Genomic DNA, 27016 nt, shown 5'->3' with positions numbered 1-27016 from the left:
ATAATAATTCAAATCATAATGCATTTATTTTTTAATCTTATAATGATGATCATTATAAATTTGACTGCAATATTTTCAAAATGAAATAGCTTCTGATATAAAATTGAAAAATGTCCATTAGAATACCTTCTACCGATGAAAAATCTAACATACAAATCATAACCAACTTATCAAATCAAACACCTCAATCTTGGAAATATTCTCAAATCATATAAAGCATAATTAAACAATAATAATAATAATAATCAATAGTAACTTTTCGAACAGATATCATAATTTTTAATGAAATAAAACTCCTAAAATGACTGAAACATTGTCAAAATCACATTGCTGCGAAAATAACGATTTTTTCTAGAATACATTTTAACAACAAAAATCGAACAAAACTCTTCAAATAGGACCATATTCTTGAACAACACGTCCGCACCTCAAAGGTTGCACTTCTTCATTACATTAAATTGAGGAATGCTTTAAAAACTAATTGGGGATTAACTTCAGAGATGACCTCCCATGACACAATTATTGATCGATCATTCTCCTTACTCAACAGGTTTTGCAATTTTTTCCAAAATCAAGCATTCAATAACTGAAACATTCTCAAAATCCCTTTGATTTGAAACTAACAAATTTCTTGTACTTCTTTTCAATTACTTTAAAAAAATATTTAAATCCCTTTACTGATAAATCAAGATTTTTTGTAAAAAAACAATCTACCAATAAGAAATTGAGCATTCCTATTCAAATGAGACCATTAGTACTTCTTAAAAAAAACACCTCAATTCACTGCAGTTCAAAGGTGACACTTCTTCAAAACATCGAAAATTGATGATAGATTTAAAAATCAATTATCGATTTTGGCGGTTTATCTTGGAGATGAGCTTATACACCGATCTTCCATACTCGACGTCCCTTTCAAAAGATATACCTCTCTTAACATCCTTGAATTGTGCGTAGTTCCACATGGGATCTGTCTGGCGAGCATTGGACTTGCAGGTGGCGAGGGCAACTGCTAAATCTGGATATTTGCGAATGGACAGACTGTAGTAGGCACCATCACAGAAGATGCGAGCCCATGGCCAGGTCTGCTGCTTTTTGTCCACATTTTGCAGAAATTTTTTGACGGCATCAACTGCAGTTTGAAAGATGTCTACTTCAAAATATTGAATGAGTATCTCTTCGGACATGGAATGTGCTTTTGCAGCTTCCTTGAGCCAATGGATGAGTCCGATTCCTGTTCCAGCAAAGGTCATAAGACAACCTGCGTTCAGAATGCCTTGCACCAGCTGCCGATGCTGGGATTTTGGGGAGATGTAGCTCTCAACAAGCCATGCCAGATAGGTAATTGAGTTGTTGAAGTTGCGATTGAAACCATAATTATTGGTCCCCTCTCCTGTGCTGATGGGTGGAGGGGTAGGCTCAGAAAAGAGATTCGAAGTTGGAGACCAAAAATAGACAAACTTGTCTGTCACAAATGCAGGAATATGGTTTTCTAGGCTACCTATAGGTTTCTGCAACAACCTGAATGTATTCAATGACACAAAGAACAAATAATTGAGCACCTCATTCAATTTGGCGACCTGTTGCCTATCTTGCCCAGGATCAGCATCAATAACATTCCATAACTTGTCATACCAGTCTTTTGTTGTGTTCGCATCCACTCGCTGCCGTGAGTGTTTGATCTGGATATGTTTTGCTCCAGTAGAATAGCTGACACTGACAGTTGTGAGTTTAGTGACTTCTGGAAAGTCTGTGAAGCATCTACCTTCGGCAGCTTCTGCAGAGAAACACTTGTCACTTATCACATGAACACCATCGTATCTTGCATACGAAGCTAATGCCAGAAATGCGTTTAATAAATGTTCATTAGTTGTTGACCTGCCAATGTACCAATTGAGGAAGAATCTCGCAGCTGAAATGGCACAATTTTGTGATGCTCGTTGTTTGTATCGGTTAGGTAGAAGGTATTTGCTGTTGAATATTGCATCACTCCATTCAACTTCCTGTAATTCTTGGTGTAATGGATCCCAATAACTGGGAATCTCTTTTAGACTTCTTATTAAATCAAGAAGATCAGGATCACGTGACGGCCTTAAACTCATGTTATATGATCGATTTTTTCCTGGAATGTAATATATCAACCACCACCTGCGAAAAAGACAAAATATTGATAATAATCCCAATACAATTGACACGTTAATGTTGGACTTTACACTTGAGCCAATGATCACCAACTGCATGTAATCTCTGAAAGCAATGTTTTAGTATAGTTGAATCATTTTATAGAATAAGGATGATGACTGCACACTGACTAAGTGTGAATGACTAGTATTAAGAAATCTGTAACCATCCGGATTTTAAACATGAGAATTAACTGGAAAAAGTTTCTCTCACTATTCATTAAATAATATTCAACAGATCATAATTTGTTCGAAAACATTTAAAACTTTTTGCTATCAAATAACTTACATTTTTGCAAAGATGGATTGAAAACTATAGTGAAGTCTACGTTATAATGGCAGCATTCGATTAAAATTGGTGATGCTATCCCTGCCCATCATTCAACAAAGCAGATAGCGCCATCCTTTTTTAGCTCCGCAACATTGACAGATAATTTTGTAACAATGTAGAAATATAATTGATTAAATATTTCATCTCAATTATAAAAATGTAGCCTATTATCTAATCACTGAAAAATATATTTTCATTATAAATGAAATATAATTGATCATTTTCAACAAGAATGAACAGTTAATATTACATCAGATATACCGGTATCAGCTATCCCTCTATAGAAGGCAGTGGCAAGACAGAGACTCGGTAACGCTGTTCTCCTATCTTTCTCCACTGTCATTAAAACGTGGACCTCACTATAGGTACTCATTTGTAGGAGCAATATTAGTAAATATTGTTAATAAGTTAATTCCCGTACATGTAATTACAACAACAATTACATTCACTGCATCAACATTCAATAATAAATCAAACAATTTCCACCCAACAAAAATCTGCTCTAAAACAAATTTTCGCCACACTGCACAGAAAGCAGCTGTTTTCCAGTCCCTAAGTAGATCTGAAAGACATTGTTTGCAGACGACTCTCGTCTGACGTCAGAACAGGTTTCCTTCCGGCTAAGGCCAGAAAGAGTACTCTTTCCGGTCGCTAAATTTCAAGTGTGCTAAAACAGCTGATCAAAAAACTTTTAATTATTCGTGTTTATTATTCGAAACATTTATAATAATATCATCTTATTGTCATTTGGAAGAATAAAAAAGTATAAACTCAACCTCCCACATAATTGAACATAATCTTTTAGGTTATTTAGACAAATCAGAATAAAAAATAAAAATACCTGGACAATTTCCTGATATTCAGATTACCTCAGATTTGCTACAGCTATGACCATCACTTTTGCTTTCAGAAGTGCTTAATAAAAAATTATTCTCATATATAATAATATATTGTTTATTTTTCTGTGTGGCGAAAAATAGCGTTCGCACCATGAGCAATAGTATATTTCGCACCTAGAGCAGAAAATGAGATTTTTCCAGCTCGAAATCGGTTTTCAAGTCCGAGGCCATAGGCCGAGGACTAGAAAAGATTGAGAGCTGGAAAAACATTTTGCCCATGGTGCGAACGATATTTTTCGCCACACTACAGGTATTGCTGACAGAATAAATAAAGAATACAAAATAAAGAATACTCGTTAAGCTATCGTACCTATCTCTTGATTTAGTGGTAGAAGATTTGCAGTCCGGATTTCAGATTCTTTTAAAATTTCACTTGGAATACCACAGTCATCTTCAAGCATTTTTGAAAATTCGGAATGCACTAATCAACAATAAATAATTGAATAAAACTGGTTGCGAAGCGAATTTGTTTGATTCGGAACTGGAACTGAAATCATGGCTACTTCAGCTGATGATGAAAGTGGCCACTCGCCCGATCTAGCGGATGACTTATTAACTACTTCCATGAGCGGCTGGAAAGAGACAACTTTCTGGCCTAGCCCGGAAAAGAAACCCTTTTCTGACGTCGTCTGCAAACAAGGTCTTTCAGATCTACGTAGGGACTGGAAAACAGCTGCTTTCTGTGCAGTGTGGCGAAAAATGTTTTTCCGGCTCTCAATCTTTTCTAGTCCTCGGCCTACGGCCTCGGACTTGAAAACAGGTTTCGAGCATTACGATGAAAAAGTCTCATTTTCGGCCCTAGGTGCGAAATAAATATACTATTTCCAGGATATGTTTCCAGGAAAAGAAACTCTACTTTTACTATAGTGAGGTCCACGTTATAATGGCAGTGTTTGATTAGCAATGGTATTGCTATCATTGTCTATCATTCAACAAAGCGGATAGCGCTATCTCTTTCTCGCTTCGCTTTGTTGCCAGATCGTCTTTTAACAATGTGGAATTAATAATTGATTAAAACAATATTCTTCATCTCAATTACTAGTAGTTCTGAACAGAAGACCTCGCGCAGTTATAAGCCACAGTCTCCTCTAATACTGTCCATCAGAGTAAATTCTGTCCTGTCCTGTCGTGTCGGCGAGATATCGGTGTATAAACGACTAATGGCTGTTTGGGTTGTTGTATCGACAATGCTAATAATTTTATGTAAACAGCTATGCTGCTATCATCTAAAACTTACCGCGTTGAAAGCAGAGAAAAGTCGGGAAAATACTATGCTACTTCAAGTTATCAATTGCATGCCTCACTGCATGCAATTAATAGTCCACACAACAGCTGTGTTTTCAATAAGTTACATTGAGATATTGAATTGCATGCGTCATTGCATCCCCTCGACATCAGATTTATGATGAACAATTCTATAGTCTGATTTTTACTTTAATATTGGCGTATGGAGGACGCTCCTTTTCCTTTTATATTATCCTTGAAATGTAAAATTTCCAAAAACCTTGTATGAACGTCGACGCGAAATTAAAAAGGAACATACCTGTCAAATTTCATGAAAATCTATTGCTGTGTTTCGCCGTAAATGCGGAACATAAATAAAAACTTGAAAACATATAAACATAAATAAAGAGAAATGCGAAACCGTCGACTTGAATCTTAGACCTCACTTCGCTCGGTCAATGAAAATTCATTATGGAATTATTGTAAAAAATAATTTCTTGCTTAATAAAATATAATTGTTTATTTTCAAACGAGAATGAACAGTTGATATTACATCAATAAACCTGTATCAGTTACCGTGAATAGAAGGCATTGACAAGACATAGGATCGGCAACGTTGTTCTGCTATCTTTCTCGACTGCCATTATAACATGGACCTCACTGTAGGGCCCGAGATGAACGAATATGGTTTCTCTATGTTAGGGTTTACCCACATGATTCCCCCAGTATGGACCCTCCCCCCCCCTACTACCTACCATCAAATCTCCTCTCCTCAGTTTCAGAACTTCTCTAGATTATAATGAAAATCGAAACAAGTAAAAACTTACAATGTAAGCCGCTTCTATTTATTTTATTGGTTGATAAGTTCCTTAAACTTATAAAGGGCCGGTTTCTGAGCTCGGGATTTAGCTAAGTTCTAGACTTTAAACAGATTAGTAGTAATTAAACAACAGAAATAAAACCATGTCAATATTTTAGACTTATCAAAGCTTTCGATACAATACCACATGAAACCCTTTTCAAGAAATTACAAAAAATAGGAATAAGGGGAATTACTTTAGATTTATTCAAAAGCTATTTACAGGATAGATCCCAATATTGTACTTAAATTCACAGAAAAGCACCTTAAACCTCAATTCTTATGGCCTATCTCAGGGTACAGTCTTATCCCCTGTTTATTCCTCATCTATGTTAATGATCTTTTGAAATTAAAATTGAAAAATGGCAGGATTGTGTCATTTGCCGACGATACAGCAATAATCTTTATAGTGCTGATTGGCGGAGCTTGTTTAGTAATGCAGAAAGTGATCTATTGACAGTAAAAAGATGGCTTGACATAAAACACCATGAGTTTAAATATAAATAAAACAAAATACATAACTTTTTCACCAAATTCACAGGAAAACCAGAAAACCATTTCAAGCTGAGACTGCATTCACTTTGCTCAAATCTTCAAATATGTAACTGCCCAGAAATAGAAAAAGTGAATAATACTAAATATCTTGGAGTAATAATTGATGAAAACTTGAAATGGCAGCCTCACATTTCTTTTCTGTGTAAAAAACTAAAATATATTTCTTATAAATTCCATAATTAAACAAAATACTGAATTTAAATCACTTAAAACTGTTTATCATTCCATTGTTCAATCAGTTTTACAATATGGTTTAGTAATATGGGGTGCTGCATATGATGTGCACATGGAAAATCTCTTCATCATTCAGAAAAATATAATAAAGACCATCTTAAACAAACCAAGGTTATACCCAACAAATCTAATTTTCAAAGATTTTGATGTTTTTACCGTGAGACAACTCTATATCAAAGTTCTGTTAAAGTACCTAATGAAAAATAAAAGTATCTTCCCAAAGCTGAACAAGAACCTTTATCATTTCAGACCAGCTGTAATAGAGAAATACAAAGTTATCCTACAAAACTTTCATTGATCAGAAGGCAGCTTATTTATACGAGCAGTAAACTGATCAATGAAATACCTTTTGATTTAAATTTAAAAATTAATAAAAAACCATGAAAGAGTGGATTAAGAGGGAGTATTTCTTTTCCTTATCAAGCATAGCATTTAAATAGTTATTCATTTTTGTTTTTTGATCTCTGTTTTTTTCTGCTCTTTGGAATGTTTTGTTTGATTTTTGCTGATTCTATTGTAATTGTTTATTATCGGTTGAATTTAAACCTAAATTTTTAGAATTATTTTCGAAATATTATTTGTTTTATTTTTTTTTCGTTATTTTGCATCTCTCACCAGCGGGCAAAGAGTTTTTTCTTTTTGCTGGTGATGCCTAGTTTTAAAAATATTTATTTAAGAGTAAAATCATATATTATTCTTATTTTATTTAGTTTATAATATTTTGTTTACAAAATGAAATTATGTTTATTGTTTTTATATTTTAAAATTGGTCAAATTATGAAAATTTTGTAATATATGAATATAATTAATTTATGAATTGGCAATATAAATATAAATAAATAAATAAATAAACAGCTAGTCAGAAAATGGCTTTCCGAAACGGGTAGTCGTATTCATTGTCATAGTCACAATATTGAATTAAATTTCGAAAAACTAGAAAATTGAATAGAAAAAAAATAAAGAGAAAATAATGTAAAGTTTCAGCTATTTTGAATTATTTAGGAATGATGCATCATTTCGTCAAGGAATAACGTTTCCAATAATTATAGAAATGAGAAAATAAAAACTGAGACTACTGTTACAAAAACTGCGACTACGCCCCGTTTTGGAAAGCCAATTTCCAGCTGTTGCTGAAAGCGGACTCCAGCTGTTTAAAGTCTTGAACTTAGCTAAATCCCGAGCTCGGAAACCGGCCCTGAGTATCTAAATCTTCATCTACTAGTAGTTTTGTGAACAGTAGACCTCGCGCTCAGTAAGCTACATTGACCTGTTGTTATGTTTTCTCAAAAATTAATAAATAATTTATCAATTTAAAATGTCTAGAAAAAATCCTAAATAAATATAGAGCTTTCTGTCCTATCGTACCGTGACGTGTCGTCCCGGAATGTGAGTGTGGGCGCTGTTATCAGGTCTGGCTGCAACTGTCTACAACGTTGATGGAAAGATACAATTTTCAAGATGTTCGATGTTTTTGAACGGATAGTATTATAGTCAGTCAACTGTCTACTAACGTTGATGGAAACATAAATTTTCAAGATGTTCGATGTTTTTGGAATGGTAGTATTATAGTCCACTAGACAGCTGATTTTTGATGAATAATTCTATAGTCTGATTTTCACTCTAATATTGACGTATAAAGGAGGCTCCTTTTTCCTTTCATATTATCCTAGAAATGCAAATTTCCAAAAACCTTGTATATAAGTCGACGCGCAATTAAAAAAGGAACATACCTATCAGATTTCATGAAAATCTACTACCGCGTTTCGCCGTAAATGCGCAACATATAAACATTTAAACATTAAGAGAAATGCCAAACCGTCGACTTGAATCTTAGACCTCACTTCGCTCGGTCAATTATATTTAACATCTCGATCTAAATCTGCATTTGACGGACCTCTCTCTATTACTATATACGACAACTAGGGAACCAGGCAGCCGAGAGTATATAAATAGTATATTATACTCTGTTCAGAATTACTTCTGACTTGGGATGGACATGCGCAGCAGAGAAAGCATACAGCGGCAGGGATACAACGGCGGCTATGTTACCGTTGTGCACCGGCCAGCGTTCTCTAATATTGTTCCAGTGAGTATTCAAGCGCGCATTTTGAACTTAGGAAGTTTCCTCTCTGCAATCACAGACTCGACTGACTCTATTCGACAAATTGACAACTGCGCTTCCACCTATGACTCAATCCATCACTGCTATTGGCTGATCTCCCTCCATTTTTCGCACCGCAAATTCCTCCAAGTAAATTCGCACGGAGTATAGTTTGCACTTCTACAGCAATTATGAGGCAATGATAGTTGCATGTTAAAAGAGTATTAGCTGTTTATAGTCTTTCCAGTCTAGTAGGCAAAGTCGTCTAGAAGACTGCCCCAAAGTTGTACCGAGTGTTCCCTCGATCTAAAGCAACCAAGTCAAACAGCTGTTTAGCACGCTATATATGCGCACAAACCACTATAAATATAATAGTCAACATTGTACGGCAGCAGTGCAATTTTCGTCTCTATTACGTCAGACAGCTGACACGGAAGTTGGGGGTCGGGAGTGGGTGGTGGAGGAGGATGAGGAGGAGTGGTAGGTGGAGGAGTGGAGGAGGAGGAGGAGCGATTTACTCATTTTTATTCATTTATTGTATAAAACACTATAATCATAATACAATTATGACATTGGAGGAAAAACTAGGCTGAGCCTGTACTATTTCTCTCCAAAGATTTTGATAAAATGTTAATGCTGTCCAAAAGTTAAGGTTATGTAATCACACACTGCTTCGTCGCTTGATTTTCAGTCCAGGAATAATGATTTGAATATTTTGAATTTTTAAGGTTGAATTTATACTCTAAATGAATCACAGAATACATCACAATAAATTAAAAACTCAAGAAATACTGCGCTTATTTGAAAAATTTGAATACAAAATCAAAAACCTACTCACTATTAGTTATTTACAGCTAATTTAAATTCACTAACGAATTATATTCTACAATATATAAAAACAGTTGAAGACAAAAAGAAGAAGAATTTATTTATTTATTTATTCATCACATTGTGTACAAATAATTAACATGAGGAAAGGCACAAAACTGTCCCATTTCCAATTTATACTATACAACTGTCATTTATACTAAGAAGAAGAGAAACAGAGAGGAGGAGGAATTAGAGGAGGGAGAGGAAGGAGAAGAAAAATAACAGAATAAGGAGAGGAGGAGGAAGAAGGAGAAGAAGTGAAGAAGAGAAGGAAGAAGAAGGGGAGGAGAAAAAATAATAAGGAGAGGATAAGGAGAGAGGGTGATGGATGAGGAGTTGAAGAAGGAAGCAGGATGTAGAGGAAAAAATGTAAGACTGAGGTATGAGAGTATTAGGAGATAATGAGAAGGTGTAGGTAAAATGGAGGAGAATAAAGGAGAGATTGGAGAAAATATAAAAATGTTTTGTGTAAGAGGAGGGGACGATGAGGAGTTGGTGAGTGGAAATCAAGAAAAACGAGGATGAGAAGGAGAAAGAAGAAGAAAACAGAAGAAGTGGGAGAAGAAGATATGAGAGATGGATGGAGAGGAATTGAGAAAGCAAAGAGAAACAAAAAAGGATAAAGAGTAGAAGAGATACTTGAATGAAGACATGAAGAAGGAAGAATATACTAGTTTAATACAGAATTGATCTCATGAAACGATTTCCAGGTCTTTACAGTAGCGATACAGTAATGAATAGTGTATACATCACACGCTTTTTATGATTGCATGGTATGAATTTGAACAAAAACTTTTCTAGCAAATCATCGTTAATTAAAAACTATCCATAATATCTCTGCCAACAGTACCATACGTAGAAGAATACTGTAAAGTACATTTTTCCTTTATTTAAAAAATAAACAGTTGAAAACTTACTAAGAATTGCAGTATTTTTAAAAGAGGTTGAAGTTTTCAGTTTGATGTTCCTATAGACATGGTCCACGCTATATTGTCAGTGGAACAACGTTGTCGATTCTATGAGTTACCACTGTCTTCTATAGTGGATAGTATTCTCTGTATATCCGATAATAATATAATATAGAGTAACCTGGCTGGTTTAGGTCTGGTGTCAGAGTTTTCAGGTCGCACCTGATCAATTTCAGGGCCTCTCACATGACCTAACGACTGCTTTTTTGGCAGCCGGGACCGACATCTTATATCTGATACAATATTACTAGTTCATTCTTGTTATTAATGATAACAATAATCAATATTATATTCTATTCGAGAAACTATATTTTTCAATCATTCAATTATTATACATTTTTACTTTCCTTGCCCTATTACCATAGGTAAGGAAAGTATTGCTTTCCGAAAAAAATTAAGGTACCCCAATTTCTAAATTTCTATACGTTTCAAGGTCCCCTGAGTCCGAAAAAATGGTTTTTGGGTATTGGTCTGTATGTATGTGTGTGTGTGTGTGTGTGTGTGTGTGTGTGGTGTGTGTGTGTGTGTGTGTGTGTGTGGTGTGTGTGTGTGTGTGTGGTGTGTGTGTGTGTGTGTGTGTGTTGTGTGTGTGTGTGTGTGAGAGAGAGTGAGTGACTGTATGTGCGTCTGTGTACACGATATCTCATTTCCCAGAATGACTGAAACGGAATGACTTGAAATTTGGAACGTAAGGTCCTTACACTATAAGGATCCGACACGAATAATTTCGATCAAATGCAATCCAAGATGGCGGCTAAAATGGTGAAAATGTTGTCAAAAACAGGGGTTTTCGCGATTTTCTCGAAAACGACTCAAACAATTTTGATCAAATTTATACCTGGAATAGTCATCGATAAGCTCTATCAACTGCAACAAGTCCTATATCTGTAAAAATTTCAGGAGTTTTGCCCCATCTATGCAAAGTTTGATTTTAGATTCTCAATTATCAGCCTTCATAATTATACAATTTGAACAAAAAATTTCAAGTGGAAAAGATTGAACATGAAAATCTCTGTTATTAATGTCCAGTAACATTTCCACCTAGAATTGAAAATAAGCTTGAAATCCGAGAAAATGTGATTATTAAATTGCAAACTGTTGGTTATTAAATCATTCACTATGAAAAAATAGCAGACCTCGTGTGTTTCCAGCGTTATTGACCTATCACCAGCTGTCTCATATCTTTGAATAGTAGACTTGAGATGCGCGAGTACACTAGCGTCAGGTGATAAATTTTCATAACGACAAGGAAAGTTATGTGGGTGCGGCACACCAGATTTTTAAAATTGAGATTGAATATTTTGGTTATTAATTATGCTTCTACATGGTCCAAAAGCAATCTAGATTCGTTGTGGAGCTATAGAAGAAAAGAGCCATCTGTTTTGTCTAATGACAGACAAGGACAACAACACTAATGTTGTTAAGTACTGACTTTATGGCGTGGACCTCACTTATAGTAAAAAAGTTGGCAAAAGATCATTTATGAATAATATGTTTTATTAGAGAAAGTTGAGAATGGTTCAGAGAGGAACCGTTATGTTGAGTCACGAGTACTCGACTTCGTGTTTAGATGGGTGACAGGAAAGTTAGAACTTTAAAAAGTTATTCATTACCATGCTATGATATTATAAAGGTGCATACAGACAATTCATTCTCAATATACTAAACTGGGAACCGATGCAGTGAAGATAATTAGGTAATTCCACAAGATAAATCGAGAAATTAAGAATGTGGACAGTAGAGTATTATGAGATAATTAATTCTTCAAAATAAAACAAATTTAGTGCAGTATTATAATGAAATGTATAGTATAGGCCGACAGTATAGAATAAATTATACAGTAGATAATAATATGGTACAGTAATTAACGTTTCGAAATAAACCAAAGAATTAGGTTGAAAAAACAGAAAAATTTCTGGCGGGTTGTCTGATTTTTCAATTGTTTGAACATTTATTTTGTATTTTTATCATAGGAATCTCATTAAACTTTTGATTTGAAGGTCATACACAAGAGTTACTACAAAAGGCGAATAGTGCAAATAATTATTTTCAACAAAGCTATTTTTTTGTGTTTCAGTCAAGAAGAAAAAATAAGAAAAAATCTTTCAATGATTTGAACTGAACTCATTGCTAGCGATCAGACACATGTCTCTGCTAGCAATTACTGCCGGTAAAATGAATACAACTGGGATTTCAGTTATGTTATATCTAATTTATTTTTATTATTTCTAGAATAGAGTATATTCTGAATTTCTGTATGATGTACCCAATTATTATGTGGATTTGTAATTGTATAAATCTTGTATATATGGCAAATAAATAAATAAAAATAAAAAATAAAATAAAAATTTTCTCAACAGTATATCTAAAAAACATTCATTTATCTAAATATGCATATCTAAAAATTATATTTTCTCTATGTTACTATACTAGTCCTATATCTAATTTTCCAACATATTTTTTACGTGAGATAATTTTATTTTAGGAGCAATAATGAAATCAAAAAATAAGTACATCTGAAACAAGACGTGCTCACCTAGATAAACTGAGGTAACAATTATTACTAGTCAAACAGAATGATATTCAATTCAAGGTCGCACAATGTGATTAAAATAGTGCAGCACTATCTTTCACTTCCAAGGTCGTTGCATCGTATCAAGTGACAAGACAATCAATGAAAGTTGATTATCGAGAAGAAGTGACAGATGAGGCAAATATAAACAAAACTAGAAGAGCACTAAACATTTGTACAAACAATAATTAATACGTGTGTATTACTTACTGAAGTCCGTGAGTGATTGTCGTGTACCTTCATTTCAATACCTCAACATAATACAACTTGAGCATAAAGCCACTTCAAATCTTTCAAAACCGCTTGAAATTTGAGATGAATTGGTCAGGTTCAATGGAGTTCAAAAACAAAATATACCGTATAACTACATTAAAAAATTTTCAGAAATAATGACAACCATTGAGGACGTAGTATTGGGACGATTTACAAGCTGTTTGCAACTTGAGCGAAAAGCCACTTCAAATCTTTCAAAAAAGCTTGAAATTTGAGATGAATTGGTCAGGTTTCAATGGAGTTTAAAATCAAACTATACCCTATAACTACATTAAAAAATTTTCAGAACTAATGACAACCACTGAGGACGTAGTATTGGGACGATTTACAAGCTGTTTGCGCCGAAACAAATTATAGCGGCCCCAAGTGCTGGTTCTAGCCAGATTATAACTATATGTTGTTTCATGAAAGAAAAATGAACGAAAATGAGCATGAAAGAATTCAATTATAAGTTTTGAATCGATTCTATGATGTTGTGGGAAGAAGAAGAAGAAGAAGAAGAAGAAGAAGAAGAAGAAGAAAAAGAAGAAGAAGAAGAAGAAGAAGAAAAAGAAGAAGAAGAAGCAGCAGCAGCAGCAGCAGCAGCAGAAGAAGAGCAACAACAACAACAAAAGATAAATTTATTATCGTCAAGAAGTAGCAGCTGAAACAAGTTCGAAATATCAATCCGATCCCATATTGTTGATATGAACAAGAAACGAATCAACATCTGCTTGATCGAAAAAGGCAATCAAGAATAGCAAAATGTGTAGGCGAATCTGCGTGTCAAGAAAGCGACAGACGTCTGTCTAAACCGAACCAAGCACAGGTGAGATAGAGGTAAAGAGAGAAAGGTAGGGAGAGAGAGAGAGAGAACATGTGCTTTACCTTGAAACAGGTTTCTTGCAAAAAAAGGGTTCACCCTCTCCCTACAATTGAAGCATATCCCACAAAATGTAGTCAGTAAACCGTCACATTTGAAATGGAGAAAGAATTCATTCTGACCATTTTTTGTAAATGCATGTTCAGTTTGACTTGATAAGTTCAGTTAACTTGATATGTTCAGTTAACTTGATAAGATAAGTTGTATCAGTTGGCTCTGCTACAGTATTACTAGAACATAGTATCAATGCATCAAGATATCCTATTTTATAATGTGTTATTTTATAAAGACAATTATATATTTGATATTCATTCAACGATAGTGTGATTTATTGATACAAATTTGGATTGCGATAGCTCATAGTTTTATACATAAGGCCCTATCAACTACTGTATAAGAATAAGGGTTAAAAATTGATGCCGGAGTCTTCTGTTCGAATCTCGACAAGAGCATGGATTTTTGATGATATCATGTGTTCTACAAACAAACAAGTGAGAATAATCATCCTTGTTTACGTCTTTTATCCTGCACAACTTCACTGTGAACATTGTTATACTTATATTTCAATAGTATACTTACATTCAACTGTATTTCATTCTATTTTTTTTATTCTTGTTATATTTTACTTTCTAGCTATTAAAGTTAATATAATATTTCTTAATCAAGTTCACGAACGGACTCATGTCTTGAGAGCTTTACATTCTCTTGTACTTTAATTTTTTGTATTTATACATTGAACATGTCATATTGATTATTTTTGTAATATTGTACAAGGAATGAATAAATTTGAATTTGAATTTTTATGTGAACATTATTCAGAAGAAGAATCTGTGACCAATAGTAGCAAAGATAAACATATCCAATTAATTCAGTTTAGTAATTGCGAATTTCAATAAAAATAATTAAAGAATGTATTGTCATCAGCAGGTTCTGACCTATCCTGGAAGTTTCAAGCCTCTAGTTGAAATAGTAGGAAAGTGGTCGAAAATTATGTTACAAAAAAATGTGTAGTTTACAGACATGAAACTTATCTCAACTTACATGTACGAAAGTGAGTTGATAGAAAATTTATGAAAATAATAATATACAGTCCATTCAAAAACATAAATATTGTCTTATATTCTAGAATTGCACATAATTTTATATTAATACAATTTTGGTTTGACGTTCTTTAACCACCTCAAGAATAAACAAACTTTCAAAAATTATCATTTTTAATTGTACATTAATCAAAGTAGAATCCTATCTGATTAATCCCACGAATTCATACTATTTTTAACGAACTTAATTAGGTGATTTCGTATAGTCTAGTCTAGGTTCAAGTTCAACAGGAAATACGTCTCATAAAAATGATTTAAATTTCATGAAGAAGACATAAATAAACATTGGCTAGAAATAATTCGACACTAGGACAGCAGTGCCATTGAATGAAAGTAATGAGTTTCCTGTCTTTCCGCGTTATCACTTTTCCTTATCAATTAGACTCAGACAGAGTTATGCACTTAATTCATTTATCGAGAATTTCCAAAGTAAAGTATCAAAGTCGATAATATTCAGATCAGAAGAGAGATAATGTACGATAATTATTCTTATTGGACAATACTTTTTTCATTTTAATCTATTAATATATCAATTGGTCTGCATTCTGTCTCAACTATGAAAATCAACTGAATTCACCAGTACTTTACCAACTGTATTGTATCATTAATTTTTCTCTCTTTTTAAAAACCGAAATACAGTAAGAATACCTGTTCTCAGTAACGAGATATTGGTGCAGCTCATATCAAGGGCTGCCGATCCATCTATAATATTGATTTCAAATAAACGTATCGTCATAAGTTCATAAGAAACAGTCTTATAAATTCAGAATAAACAATGATAGAAAACTATTTCCTACTAGCTGGCCCGGCAAACTTCGTACCGCCAAATAGTTAATGCATCTCACGACAAACTTTAGCTGGATGCACACGCGGCGCAATGCGGCATTCTGCATCCAGGAGCATCTTGCTTATTGGTTTGAATGGAACAACTCACACACACTGATCGGGGATGGCGTGGAACGGTGTGATAAGGCAATCTCCATAAGATCAACACTTTGTATCACCAAGCCGCGCCTCCTCAGGTGTGCTTAGTCTTAGCTTAATCTGATGCACTATATTTTTATGAAAATTATCCAACAATCAGTATTTTACATCTCAATATGGACTTCCTATGTGCTTAGTTGTACAGCAGTTTGTATTTTTAGATATAGTTGAATGCAGCTTGCTGGGAAATTGAATGGCATATCTCCTAGCTGCTGATTTCCCGTGCATATTCTAAATTTACAGCATTTCGAGTTCTACGACCCAAGTTTGGACGTCGTTCGTGCCGCGGAATTATCAAGAATTGAAATTTTGTGAATCAGTAGAAAGAAAATTGAAAAACAGATCTATCGACGGTTGTTGGATGACGCAAATGAACAGCTGATTTTTATTTCTGTGTGTGGCCAGCTCACAAATCGTCTCCCATAAGGATTACATGTAAACTTTAAAGGACCGTAGGAAAGAGTCCTGAAGTCGGATTATAAATTTGTTAGGCCATAAACCTGGTCCTGAACATAACGAACACAACTAAAAACAAATCATCGAATTCGGTGCACACATAAAAAAGTTATTGAATGTCAAAATTTGTGGCTCAATTTTTATTTATATAGATGATCCAATACATACTTGTTAGATACGAGGTACAATATTGTAAAAGTACTACAGATTACGCCACAACAGTCTCCTCACATCTGAATGAAAATGAATGAATAGGAGTGTAAAATAACAGTTCACATTCATAGCTGGCTGCAAACCATTTTTACACGTGTCAACTGACTCGCTCTGGAATTCAAGTGACTTCCGGCCCAACCGGAAAGAGACAGGCAATAAAATTACTGCTGATTGTCAAGAACATAAAACAATAAAACACTTTCGCGCGCCAATTCAACATTCAACCCACCGACAATCCACGAATTACAGCCTTTTCCTAAATTGGCAGAGAGAGCTGAAGATAGAAATAAAGAGAGATATAGAGTGAGATGCAATGAGGCAGGCCTATGAACTATGCACTAGAATCCCTACCCTAAATAGTTGGTCATAGGGGAAGCTAGGCCAGTAAAACGGATAAAAATAGATTTACGTCGTCTATTTCTCCGTCTCTGACGAGCAGACAGCAAATAACTGAGAAGTCTTGTATGGAGAGGTTAGTCTTTAAAGGTGTGGACAAAATTTAATTTTGTTGACTCACGTGGTCAACTATTCTACTGCCAATCTCCCACAATGAGAAAACATCCTGAGATTGTTCAATTTGGTTGTTAAAATACTTTTTAAATTTCAAATCACCTTCCAATAACTGAATAATAGCCAACTCAAATTTTAGAAATTGAGGAGTTCTCCAATATTCTTCCAATGTGAACTGCTTCTCCAATCTCCAAAGCTTGGTGGACAAGAAAAACTGTATCAACAACAGGGGAAGGTTTTAGATTACAGATTACAGAAACCAGGGAAGGTTGCAGATTCATAATTCGTGGAGCTCTGAACGTGGCATGCCCTGTCATCTTATCGGGAGATAATAGCTTTTGAAAGCCCGGATATTATAAATGGTCAGGTCCAACATTTCTAGGAATTGGAAGAAAAATATGTGGTTGTAGAATGGGAGTGTCCAAGGCAGATAGTATATAATATAATATATAAGGCCCATTATACTATCCGTAGGAGGTATCCTTATACTGTAGCACATAAACTACACCTTTTCCAACTGTATTTGAGAAAGTATCAATTATTGTAATTGAGAATAGTCATTTGTATTTGAGAAAACGTCAGATGTAAATGAGAATAGTCAATTGTATTTGAGAAGTCGTCACTTGTAGTTGAGAATAGTGAATTTTATTCGAGAAACTATCATTTCAATTTGAGAACATACGATTTGAAATCGAGAAGTTGTCAGTTGTAATTGGGAAATGATTTTAAAAAACCAGTGCTTCCAGTACTTATATTTTTCATAACTGTACTCATAAAAAATAATATGATAATATATTTAATATTCCAATAAAACGTTTAGTTTTTAAATAAGAAATTATTCTCGTGCCGCAAAATCCATTGAAGAATTGCTTGATCAAGGAATTCAATTGATTGATGATAAAGTTCAATTGCGCCTTGAACATAGATAATTCGATCTTCATCCAGTGCAATATTTCACAAAATGTTTGGAGAAAAAAGTCGTGTTACCAATACATACATGGAAATGATACTAATTAATCATTCGTAAACAGTACAGGGGAAATAATTTCATCATTGAAAATATTAATTTGCCTTCATGCAAAGCCTATGGTAGTAATTGGATTACTGTTTACGTAGTAGAGTATCCTTTTCTGCTCAGATCAAGCCTGTAGGCAACAGTAAGCTACAGAAGAGCCACATGTCAATTGAAAAAATTTCTCATTTTCAATCGATATCTTCTCATTTACATTTGACGATTTCTCAAATACAACTCACTACTCTCAATTACATTTGTGATGACTTCCCAAATACAATAGACTATTCTCATTTACATCTGACATTCTCTCAATTACAAGTGACTATTCTCAAATACAATTGATACTTTCTCAAATAAAATTTCTCAATAAACAAATTCAAACAAACAGCCAGAAAAATGCTAGTTGTAGAGAAAGTCCTATACTCTGCTGCCGAATTTTAATTTGTGAAAAGGGGCTGTAGAGTGTAACTTAACTTTTTGTGACTTTCATTTCCATGTGAATTTGATGAGATACATCATAGAGTGTATTTATTTATTTTACTTTCAAGAAGTTAGAACTAAGTCTTTTAAATATAATTTTGTTCTAGTATTGACATGTCACCAGTCAAATGAGTGTTACTCAAAAATTGATGTAATGTGACGATAAATAAATGAAATGAAATGAAATTGGAAAAGGTGTAGATCTAAAATGATTTCGTTGAGATAATTTCATTTTCAACAGATAATCATTTTTGAATGGGGGAAATAATAACAGGGTTGCAAGGTGCGAGTGACCACACAACTCTCAACTACCTAAAAGAGGATATCTTTCTGATAATTTTATTTTCGACTTTTATTTTCTTTTCTATTTTTCAACATTTTTGAAACTTTTCTATTTTTCAACATTTTTGAAACTTTTCAACTTTTCTATTTTCAAATTTTATTTTCAACATCAAAGAGCTTCAAAAACTAATACAATGACGCTGTTTCCTTGTAAACAGTTTAACACTTGTAAACACTCTTAATAACAGTTGTAAACTATTTTTGAGATGTGCAATACCATTTACGATTGTAGCGGATTTCAACCTTTCTATTACAATATTTGTATTATGTGAATTTTTCAATTTCAATTTCCCACATACGAGTTTTACACAAATTAACAAAAACAATACATGCAAACAACAACAATCACAATAAAACAAAATAAAGAAAATATTGTGCGAAAAAAAGGTGGAGGATTGAAGGGTTTTTCCAACTATGGTTACCCATGTACTAGGAAAACTTTCAATCCTTGAGAAGGTGAAAAAGGTATCCAGAAAAGTAAACAAAATTATATTTGGAACTTTATTTCAATTATTAGTTCTTCATTGAATTTTCAGTTAATAATACGAATTTACATCACAGATTGATTTTTCTCTACATTTAGCATCCATTTCAATATTCAACTACAAAAACATGCGAATATATACCGTATACAAAAACATGCGAATTCCCAAAATCATTGACAATTGAATTAAAATTCCCCAAAAACATCGAATTATTATCAAGATAACAGAAAACCGTTGAATAGTATTTATAATTAATGGCATAAATTGAAAAGATACAGAATCCAACAAAATTACTGTGAGACTTCATATTTCCCAAAAATGTCAGACTCCATATTCCAACAAAACTACCGTCTCTCAAAAATGGACTGTGAGCCTATACATACGGTTCTCAGACAATACACAGGTATCGTCCTGCAAAAAATGTTGCTTTGTGTGTATATATAAACCAAATCTTTACAATAGCATCTATAGTTTGTTTGACAAACAATCAAACACCCCTCTGGCAGGTAGGTGTACGAAGTCCAATTCTCAGAATACCTGACCGGTTTACTGTAGTCTGGTTTCCAACCAAGAACAGTACAATAAAGAACATTCGACTATCGACTAGAAGGACTCAAAAATCATCTCTACATCACTGACATTCAACATAATATAAGTTGGAGTCAAGTACCTATGCCAAGTAATGGACTGCACAGAACAATACTTTCTGAAAGTATCTACTATTTCTAAAAGTATCTACTATTTCTGAAAGTATCTACTATTTTTGAAAGTATCATGCTTCCTGAAAGCACAGTAACTACTTTCTGAAACTCCCTTTTTGAGCTTTATGCTCTTCCCATCATTATAACATTCCCATATATCATGGTATATTTAATGTGGTTTTCTGTAGAGTGTGAAGTTTTTAGCTCAAAAATTTCTAGTTTCATTCAAAATTTATACTTTTTGAATACTTATCAAGTTACTGTTCTAGATTTTTTGATTCTAGACTCTAGGGGCCGGTTCCCGTGCTCGGGATTTAGCTAAGTTCTAGGCCCGGTTGCACAACAGCCGGTTAAATTTTAACCGTGATTAATTTCACGAGAACCAATCAGAGAATGCGTTTTTGAAGATACGGCTTCTCTGATTGGTTCTCGTGGAATTAATCACGGTTAAAACTTGACCGGCTGTTGTGCAACCTGCACCTAGACTTTAAACAGCTGGAGTCAGAAAATTGGCTTTCCAAAACGGGGCGTAGTCGCAGCTTTTATAACAGTAGTCGTAGTTTTTATCTTTACATTTCTATAATTGGAAACGTTTTTCCTTGACGAAATTAGACATTCCTAAATTATTCAAAATAGCTGAAACTTTACACTATTTTCTCTTTATTTTATTTTGTGTTCAATTTTCTAGTTTTTCGAAATTTAATTCAAACGTGACTATGACAATGACTGCGACTACGCACCGTTTTGGAAAGCCAATTTTCTGATTCTGACTCCAGCTGTTTAAAGTCTAGGACTTAGCTAAATCCCGAGCTCGGAATATATTAGGGGTTTCACAATGTTGTTTTAGCCAGCTAAAGTGCTATTTGATAACTCTGGATTGTGAACGCCCCATCTAAAACCAGTAGCGATCCCATCTAACTCCAGTAGCGATCCAAGCGGATAATTTTGTGTGACTCGGTTTATTATAACTCAAAAGTAAGATTATAAACATATAGCTGCCGTTTTAACAGAGATAGCTAGAGTTATCGGACTCAAACCTGCGCTATCTGCTATCTCGTCTATTAATTTTTTTCTAACGTACCACTATAGCTTTGAGTTAACACAGACTTAGCAAATAGCTGGATATAGTGAATAGCTCGACTTAGCCAGCTAACTCCAACATTGTGAAAACCCCTAATATCTATGGTATCTATTTGATTAAAAATTTGCTCGTTTATCTGAGTATTGTAATTGTATTTTGAAAAGTGAAAGTGACATAACCAACATTTTGATTTGGACAGTATAGTAAAAAATGGAAATTGGACAGTTTTGGGCATGAACCTGTTGTGCCTTTCCTCATGTTAAGTAATTGTACACAATGTGATAAATAAATAAATAACTTTGGGCTCTTTTTAAACCATCTCTTCATACTGCAGCCTCTACATATATTTTGGAGTAGAATAAACTTGTTTCAATTTTTATTTTTGCTCCTACTATATTTTCTTTACTATAGATACAGTATTTATATGATGTTTGGTGTACAACCTACACACAGGAGCGTAATATGCTTTTCATGTATAATGTGATCGTATGACAGTTATTTTAACAACCTTTCAAGCATCATCATTTTATATTTTCAGCGGTGATTTTCACATGGATGTGGGCATTTTGTCACGACATACGTCATGTCAAGGTCGTCAACATTGAGTAGGTATCAGTTTACCGAACGCAAACATCGTTTTCGGCCAAGATCGATTGCACGCTACAGTCTTATCACTTTTCCAATTGTCAGAAACCAGTGCCCCCAAGACGGATGTGCTGTGACGTCATCGAGAATCAATATGTCAAACAGGCCGGCTATTGTTCGGCTTACTATTATTTTTGACAAGCACTTTGAACTCTCATAGTAAACGGAATATGAATGAACCTATAGGCTACACAGAACAACCATCAATGAATATTTCACGAGCTGAAATGGGTTATGTGAAGAAGAGGCAGAATGGAACGGGGAAATAATAAAATGAATTTTAATTAAAAAGGGGAAACATAATGAGGTGGTAACGTAAATCAAATTGAGAATACAAAATTAATAATTTAATTTTTTTCTGAAAAAATAAAAAAATAGGAACAGATCAGTGTGTTGGAAAAAAATAAAATTTATGGATGGAGAAGTACGGTGGATAAGAGTGTAATAATAATATAGAAAATATTTATACTCTGACAAAAAATGTACGTGCTGCCAAATTGTGCATTAATGCAAGCACCTACAGTGAGGTCCACGTTATAATGACAGTGAATAAAGATAGGAGAACAGAATTGCCAATTCTCTGTCTTTATTAATTATATTTCTACATTGTCAAAAACAGATTTGGCATAGTTGCCGAGCTAGAAAGGGATATTACTACCTGCTTTGTGGAATGATACACAAATATAGAAACATCAGAGTTAATCAACTACTGTCATTATAACGTGGACCTCACTATAATATGACTAGATAGTATCACAGTATACATTACTAGCTATACTGTAGTACATCTATTCTGTGATAGTATATTTAAATTGACAACAGTGCATTGACTGTGTTGTTGAATGTAATATGAATAGGCCTATCCTGTCGTTTTATATGAAAAGGGTTTGAATAAAAATATTGAAAATTTTGCACACCGATATCTAGTCCAAGTCTCAACTTGTTTTAGGTCTATAGAGTAAGTAATATTCAAACAATTAATTAGGCTGAATATGGAAAAGAGTTTTGCAACTAAAACAGAAATTCAACTAAAAAGACAGAAACATATTGAATTGGTTTGTTTTTTCAGATGGCCTTTTATTAAAATTGAAGTTACAATAGATATCAAATTAATATCATAGCATAATGTGGATAACAGAGTTTCTAAATTCCAAAATGTTGAATGGAAAACAGAAATTTATGGAATCGAAGATTAAAAATTAGAATTTTTTTGAGAGAATTATTTTTCAACTTTTAAGATTTTATAGAGGCAACATCGTTTTCTCAAAATGCTCAACACAAGCTCCAAATAGTTTTAAAAAAACGCCAAATGACCTGACTTTTCCAGGTTTGGTATCAGAGTAATCAGGTTACAATTATTATATACCTGATCAATATCAGGGTCTCTGAGATTACTTAGGCCTAAAGATTATTTATAGGCAACCGGGATCAACGATGAAATGTCCATCCTAAATAACAGGAGTATTAACAGAGAAAAAATATCCTAGACGACCAGGATTCAAATCCTGGGCCTCTGATTTACACAGCCAGCGTAGACTGGCTAGACTAGACTATGACCACTTCATGGTTAAAATGATACAGCTGTTGTTATAAGATAATAACAATATTAATATAGGCTGCGCTGATATTTATTTAATGAATATCCAACCTTAACGATAAATTCAACCAATATCATTATGTTATTGTATCAATAAAGATAATTAAAAACCAATCAAGCTGCAGTACGGTATTTAAAAAACAGTTTATTGCCGGTTTATAAACCGGTAATAAGCATACTCTTTTCAGTCCCCTCAATTTGGCCCGGTTGCACAAAACCCGGTTAAATTTTAACCGTGATTAACTTCACACGAACCAATCAGAAGTTTTTGAAAATACGACTTCTCTGAATGGTTCTTGTGGAATTAATCACGGTTAAAATTCAACCGGGCCAAAGTGCCGGTTGCAAAAAAGCCGGATAAATTAATTTTAATTTGTACACAATGTGATAAATAAAGAAATAAGATTAATAGAATCAAAAGAGCCAATCAGAGAAGGCGTTTTTGAAAAGACAGCTTCTCTAAATTGGTTCTCGTTGGATTGACCACGATTAAAATTTAACCGGCTTTTGTGCGTCGGACACAATGTAAAACAATAATTTTATGGTAGCCTACTGTTTTTGATTATACCATAACTTACGTTTGATTATAATTACGATACACAAATAATATATTTTACAAAGCGTACAAAATCTCCATACTGTAATTGGAAATATAAAAATAATATAAACTTACTGATGTGAAAACAATGTGGATGTGAATATGGATATAACCTAAATTAGAACAATCTACTGTTTTTTATCTGGGCTGGAAGCGGTCTAGACAAATACAAGATTCGCTCAACAATTTCTTCACTTTGAATCAATTGCATAAAAATGAAACAATTGAAAATAAAATTTAACAACCATAAAATTACGTCAACTTTGTTCTTCGGTTCTCTTTGGATCATTCAAGTAAAGTTACTGTATACCGCTGTTGAATTTTTTATTTTTATGCAACTAGAAATTCATATTTTTTGCACATATAATTAAAGTTATAGATACACATAGCTTTAAATATTATAATATTAGGATGCATGATAACCCCATCAATAATAAAGTCAATTCAATAATAAACCCGATACAACAATAAAGTCAAAGTTTAATTTGCAATATGGGTGATGCAATACACTACATAATTCAACTCAACAATGATTATCTCACACAAGAAACAAAACCCATGCTTGTTTTGAATACAAAAATAGCACGAGAATAATAAAGCTGTTAATTATTTACCTGCTTGAAACTCCGTAATTAGCATCCAGCTAAAGTAGTTTGTATTGTTGACTGCTACCTTGAAACACACACACGTGAATAAATTGCACAGCACACCGCTAATAACCTACACAACACGTGGATTGTTGATACCGAAACACGAAACTGAACGAAAAAGCAGAGCAGGAATGAACAGGCAAGGGTTTCAAAGTGAAGCCAACTAAAAAACTGCGCGCGCAACTCCAACATCTACCTTCATCCCCACCCACCAGGTAGCTCTAGTAATCTAGAGCGGCAAAAAGTTTGAAATTACGGAATAGAATGTTTTCTACTATAACTAGTAGTTCTGTGAACAGTAGACCTCGCGCAGGTATAAACCACAGCCTCCTCTTATATTGTCCATCAGAGTAAATCCTGTCTGTATGTAGTAAAGTGAATTCGTATGGCTTTTGTTGGTGGGGAGTACCTTGCGGGAAGGTCCCACCGCCTGAATATATAATTTAAGCCGTCAATGGGCCTTACGACTGTCATACTTCAGCCGGGACCGACAGTTTAACGTGAACATCCGATGACACAGGAGTGATCTAGTTAATAAATTTTTGGTACCTAATGAGAGGGTTTGAACCCGGGATCTCTATGCTGCTACGCAAGCACTCTATCCACTAGACCACGGATCACTCCGTATGTAGTGTCGGCGAGATATCGGTGTGAAAACGGCTAATGGCTGTTGGTGTTGGGGTATCAAAAATGCAAAAATCAAAAGCTAATCTCCTCCAAGACATGGGCCTCCTGGCAACAGGTCAGCCAGAGTTCAAAGCAGAGAAAGGTCGAGAGACAATACTATGTTATTTTAGTTATTAATTGCATGCAATCAATAGTTCATTTAATAGTGCATAAAAATTGCATTCAATGAGGCATGTAATTAATAGTCCACACAGCAGCTGATTTTTTTACCAAGTTACATTGAGATATTGCATTGCATGCGTCATGGCATGCAATTTATAATCCAATCGACAGCTGATTTATGATGAATAATTCTATAGTCTGATTTTTACTCTATAGTGAGGTCCACGTTATAATGACAGTATTTGATCAACTTTGGTTTTGCTATCCTTATCTATCATTCGACATAGACGGTGGTACTATCCTTTTTTAGGTCCACAACGTTGCCAATTATGTTTTTGATAGTGTAGAAATATAATTAATCAATGCAGAGAATCGGCATCGCTATTCTTCCATCTTTATCCACTGCCATTATAACGTGGACCTCACTATGATATTGGCGTATGAAGGAGGCTCCTTTTCCTTTTATATTATTCTTGAAATTCAACATTTCCAAGAACCTTCTATATACGTCGACGCGCAATTTAAAAAAGAGCATACCTGTCAAATTTTATGAAAATCTATTGCTGCGTTTCGCTGTAAATGCGCAACATATAAACATTTAAACATAAAGAGAAATTCAATTCAATTTATTTCACCAAAACACAAAAACTTTACAAAGATGTGACAATCAAAAAAAAAAAAAAACAATAGTTATTATTCTAAATATCTATATCATCTATCTGTAAAATACGGCTGGAGGTGAAGAACTACTGGCATAAGTGAAACACTTGTTCGCCAGTAGGAGTAGAGACTTACCGTAACTGTTTCTAAATCTTAAGCTAATAACTTAAAATGGAATATTCTTATTCAAACAATGGTAATTATATTTCAAATAAATGCTATTAATTGTGAATTAATCCAGACAATAATGAATAGTTTTAAAAGCTGAAAAAAATTTTGAACTCATAAAATATTAAGATGGAAATAATAGTTGTGAAGTATCCAGTTTTTAATATTTATTGGTACAAACTTAATAGGTACACCGATGAGCTCGTTCGGGATGCAGTTTACAATCTTTGGAGCGATGTATACCAGCTGCTTACGAATAACCGTTAAATTCGAATCATAAGTAACATATCTATGTAGATTGTATCTTGTTCTATGAGTTACATTGATTCTTGAAAATGAGCTTCTATGTTTATTGAAATATTTAAATATGCTAAGCACATAGAGTTGACGGATTGACATGACTCTCAATTCACTGAAGGCAATTTTTGAGGGGAACAATATGGGTTTATTTAATATGGTTTTTATGATCATTTTCTGTATAATGAATAGTGGTAACAAAAGAGTGTCATAAGTACCACCCCAAACTGCTAAGCCATAATTTAATAGAGATTGTACAATTGCAAAATAAAGCATTCTCAACTTTGATAAATCAAGTATCGACCTCAACTTATAAAAAT

General features: G+C 33.8%; 1 protein-coding gene across 1 annotated transcript; it reads right to left on the bottom strand.

The window, feature by feature from the left end:
- Positions 1-24979, bottom strand: LOC111060057. Its single transcript, XM_022347696.2, has 2 exons — positions 24747-24979; positions 1-2145 (listed from the first exon to the last, which is right to left on the bottom strand). The coding sequence occupies exon 2, from the start codon at positions 2097-2099 to the stop codon at positions 846-848; it is 1254 nt and encodes a 417-aa protein (XP_022203388.2). The 5' UTR covers positions 2100-2145; positions 24747-24979; the 3' UTR covers positions 1-845.
- Positions 24980-27016: the final 2037 nt, after the last annotated feature.

This window comes from Nilaparvata lugens, chromosome 6 (assembly GCF_014356525.2).
Source record: "Nilaparvata lugens isolate BPH chromosome 6, ASM1435652v1, whole genome shotgun sequence".
Taxonomy (NCBI): domain Eukaryota; kingdom Metazoa; phylum Arthropoda; class Insecta; order Hemiptera; family Delphacidae; genus Nilaparvata; species Nilaparvata lugens.
Note: the sequence above shows the minus strand (reverse complement) of the source record. Positions and strands in the feature narration are given on the sequence as shown.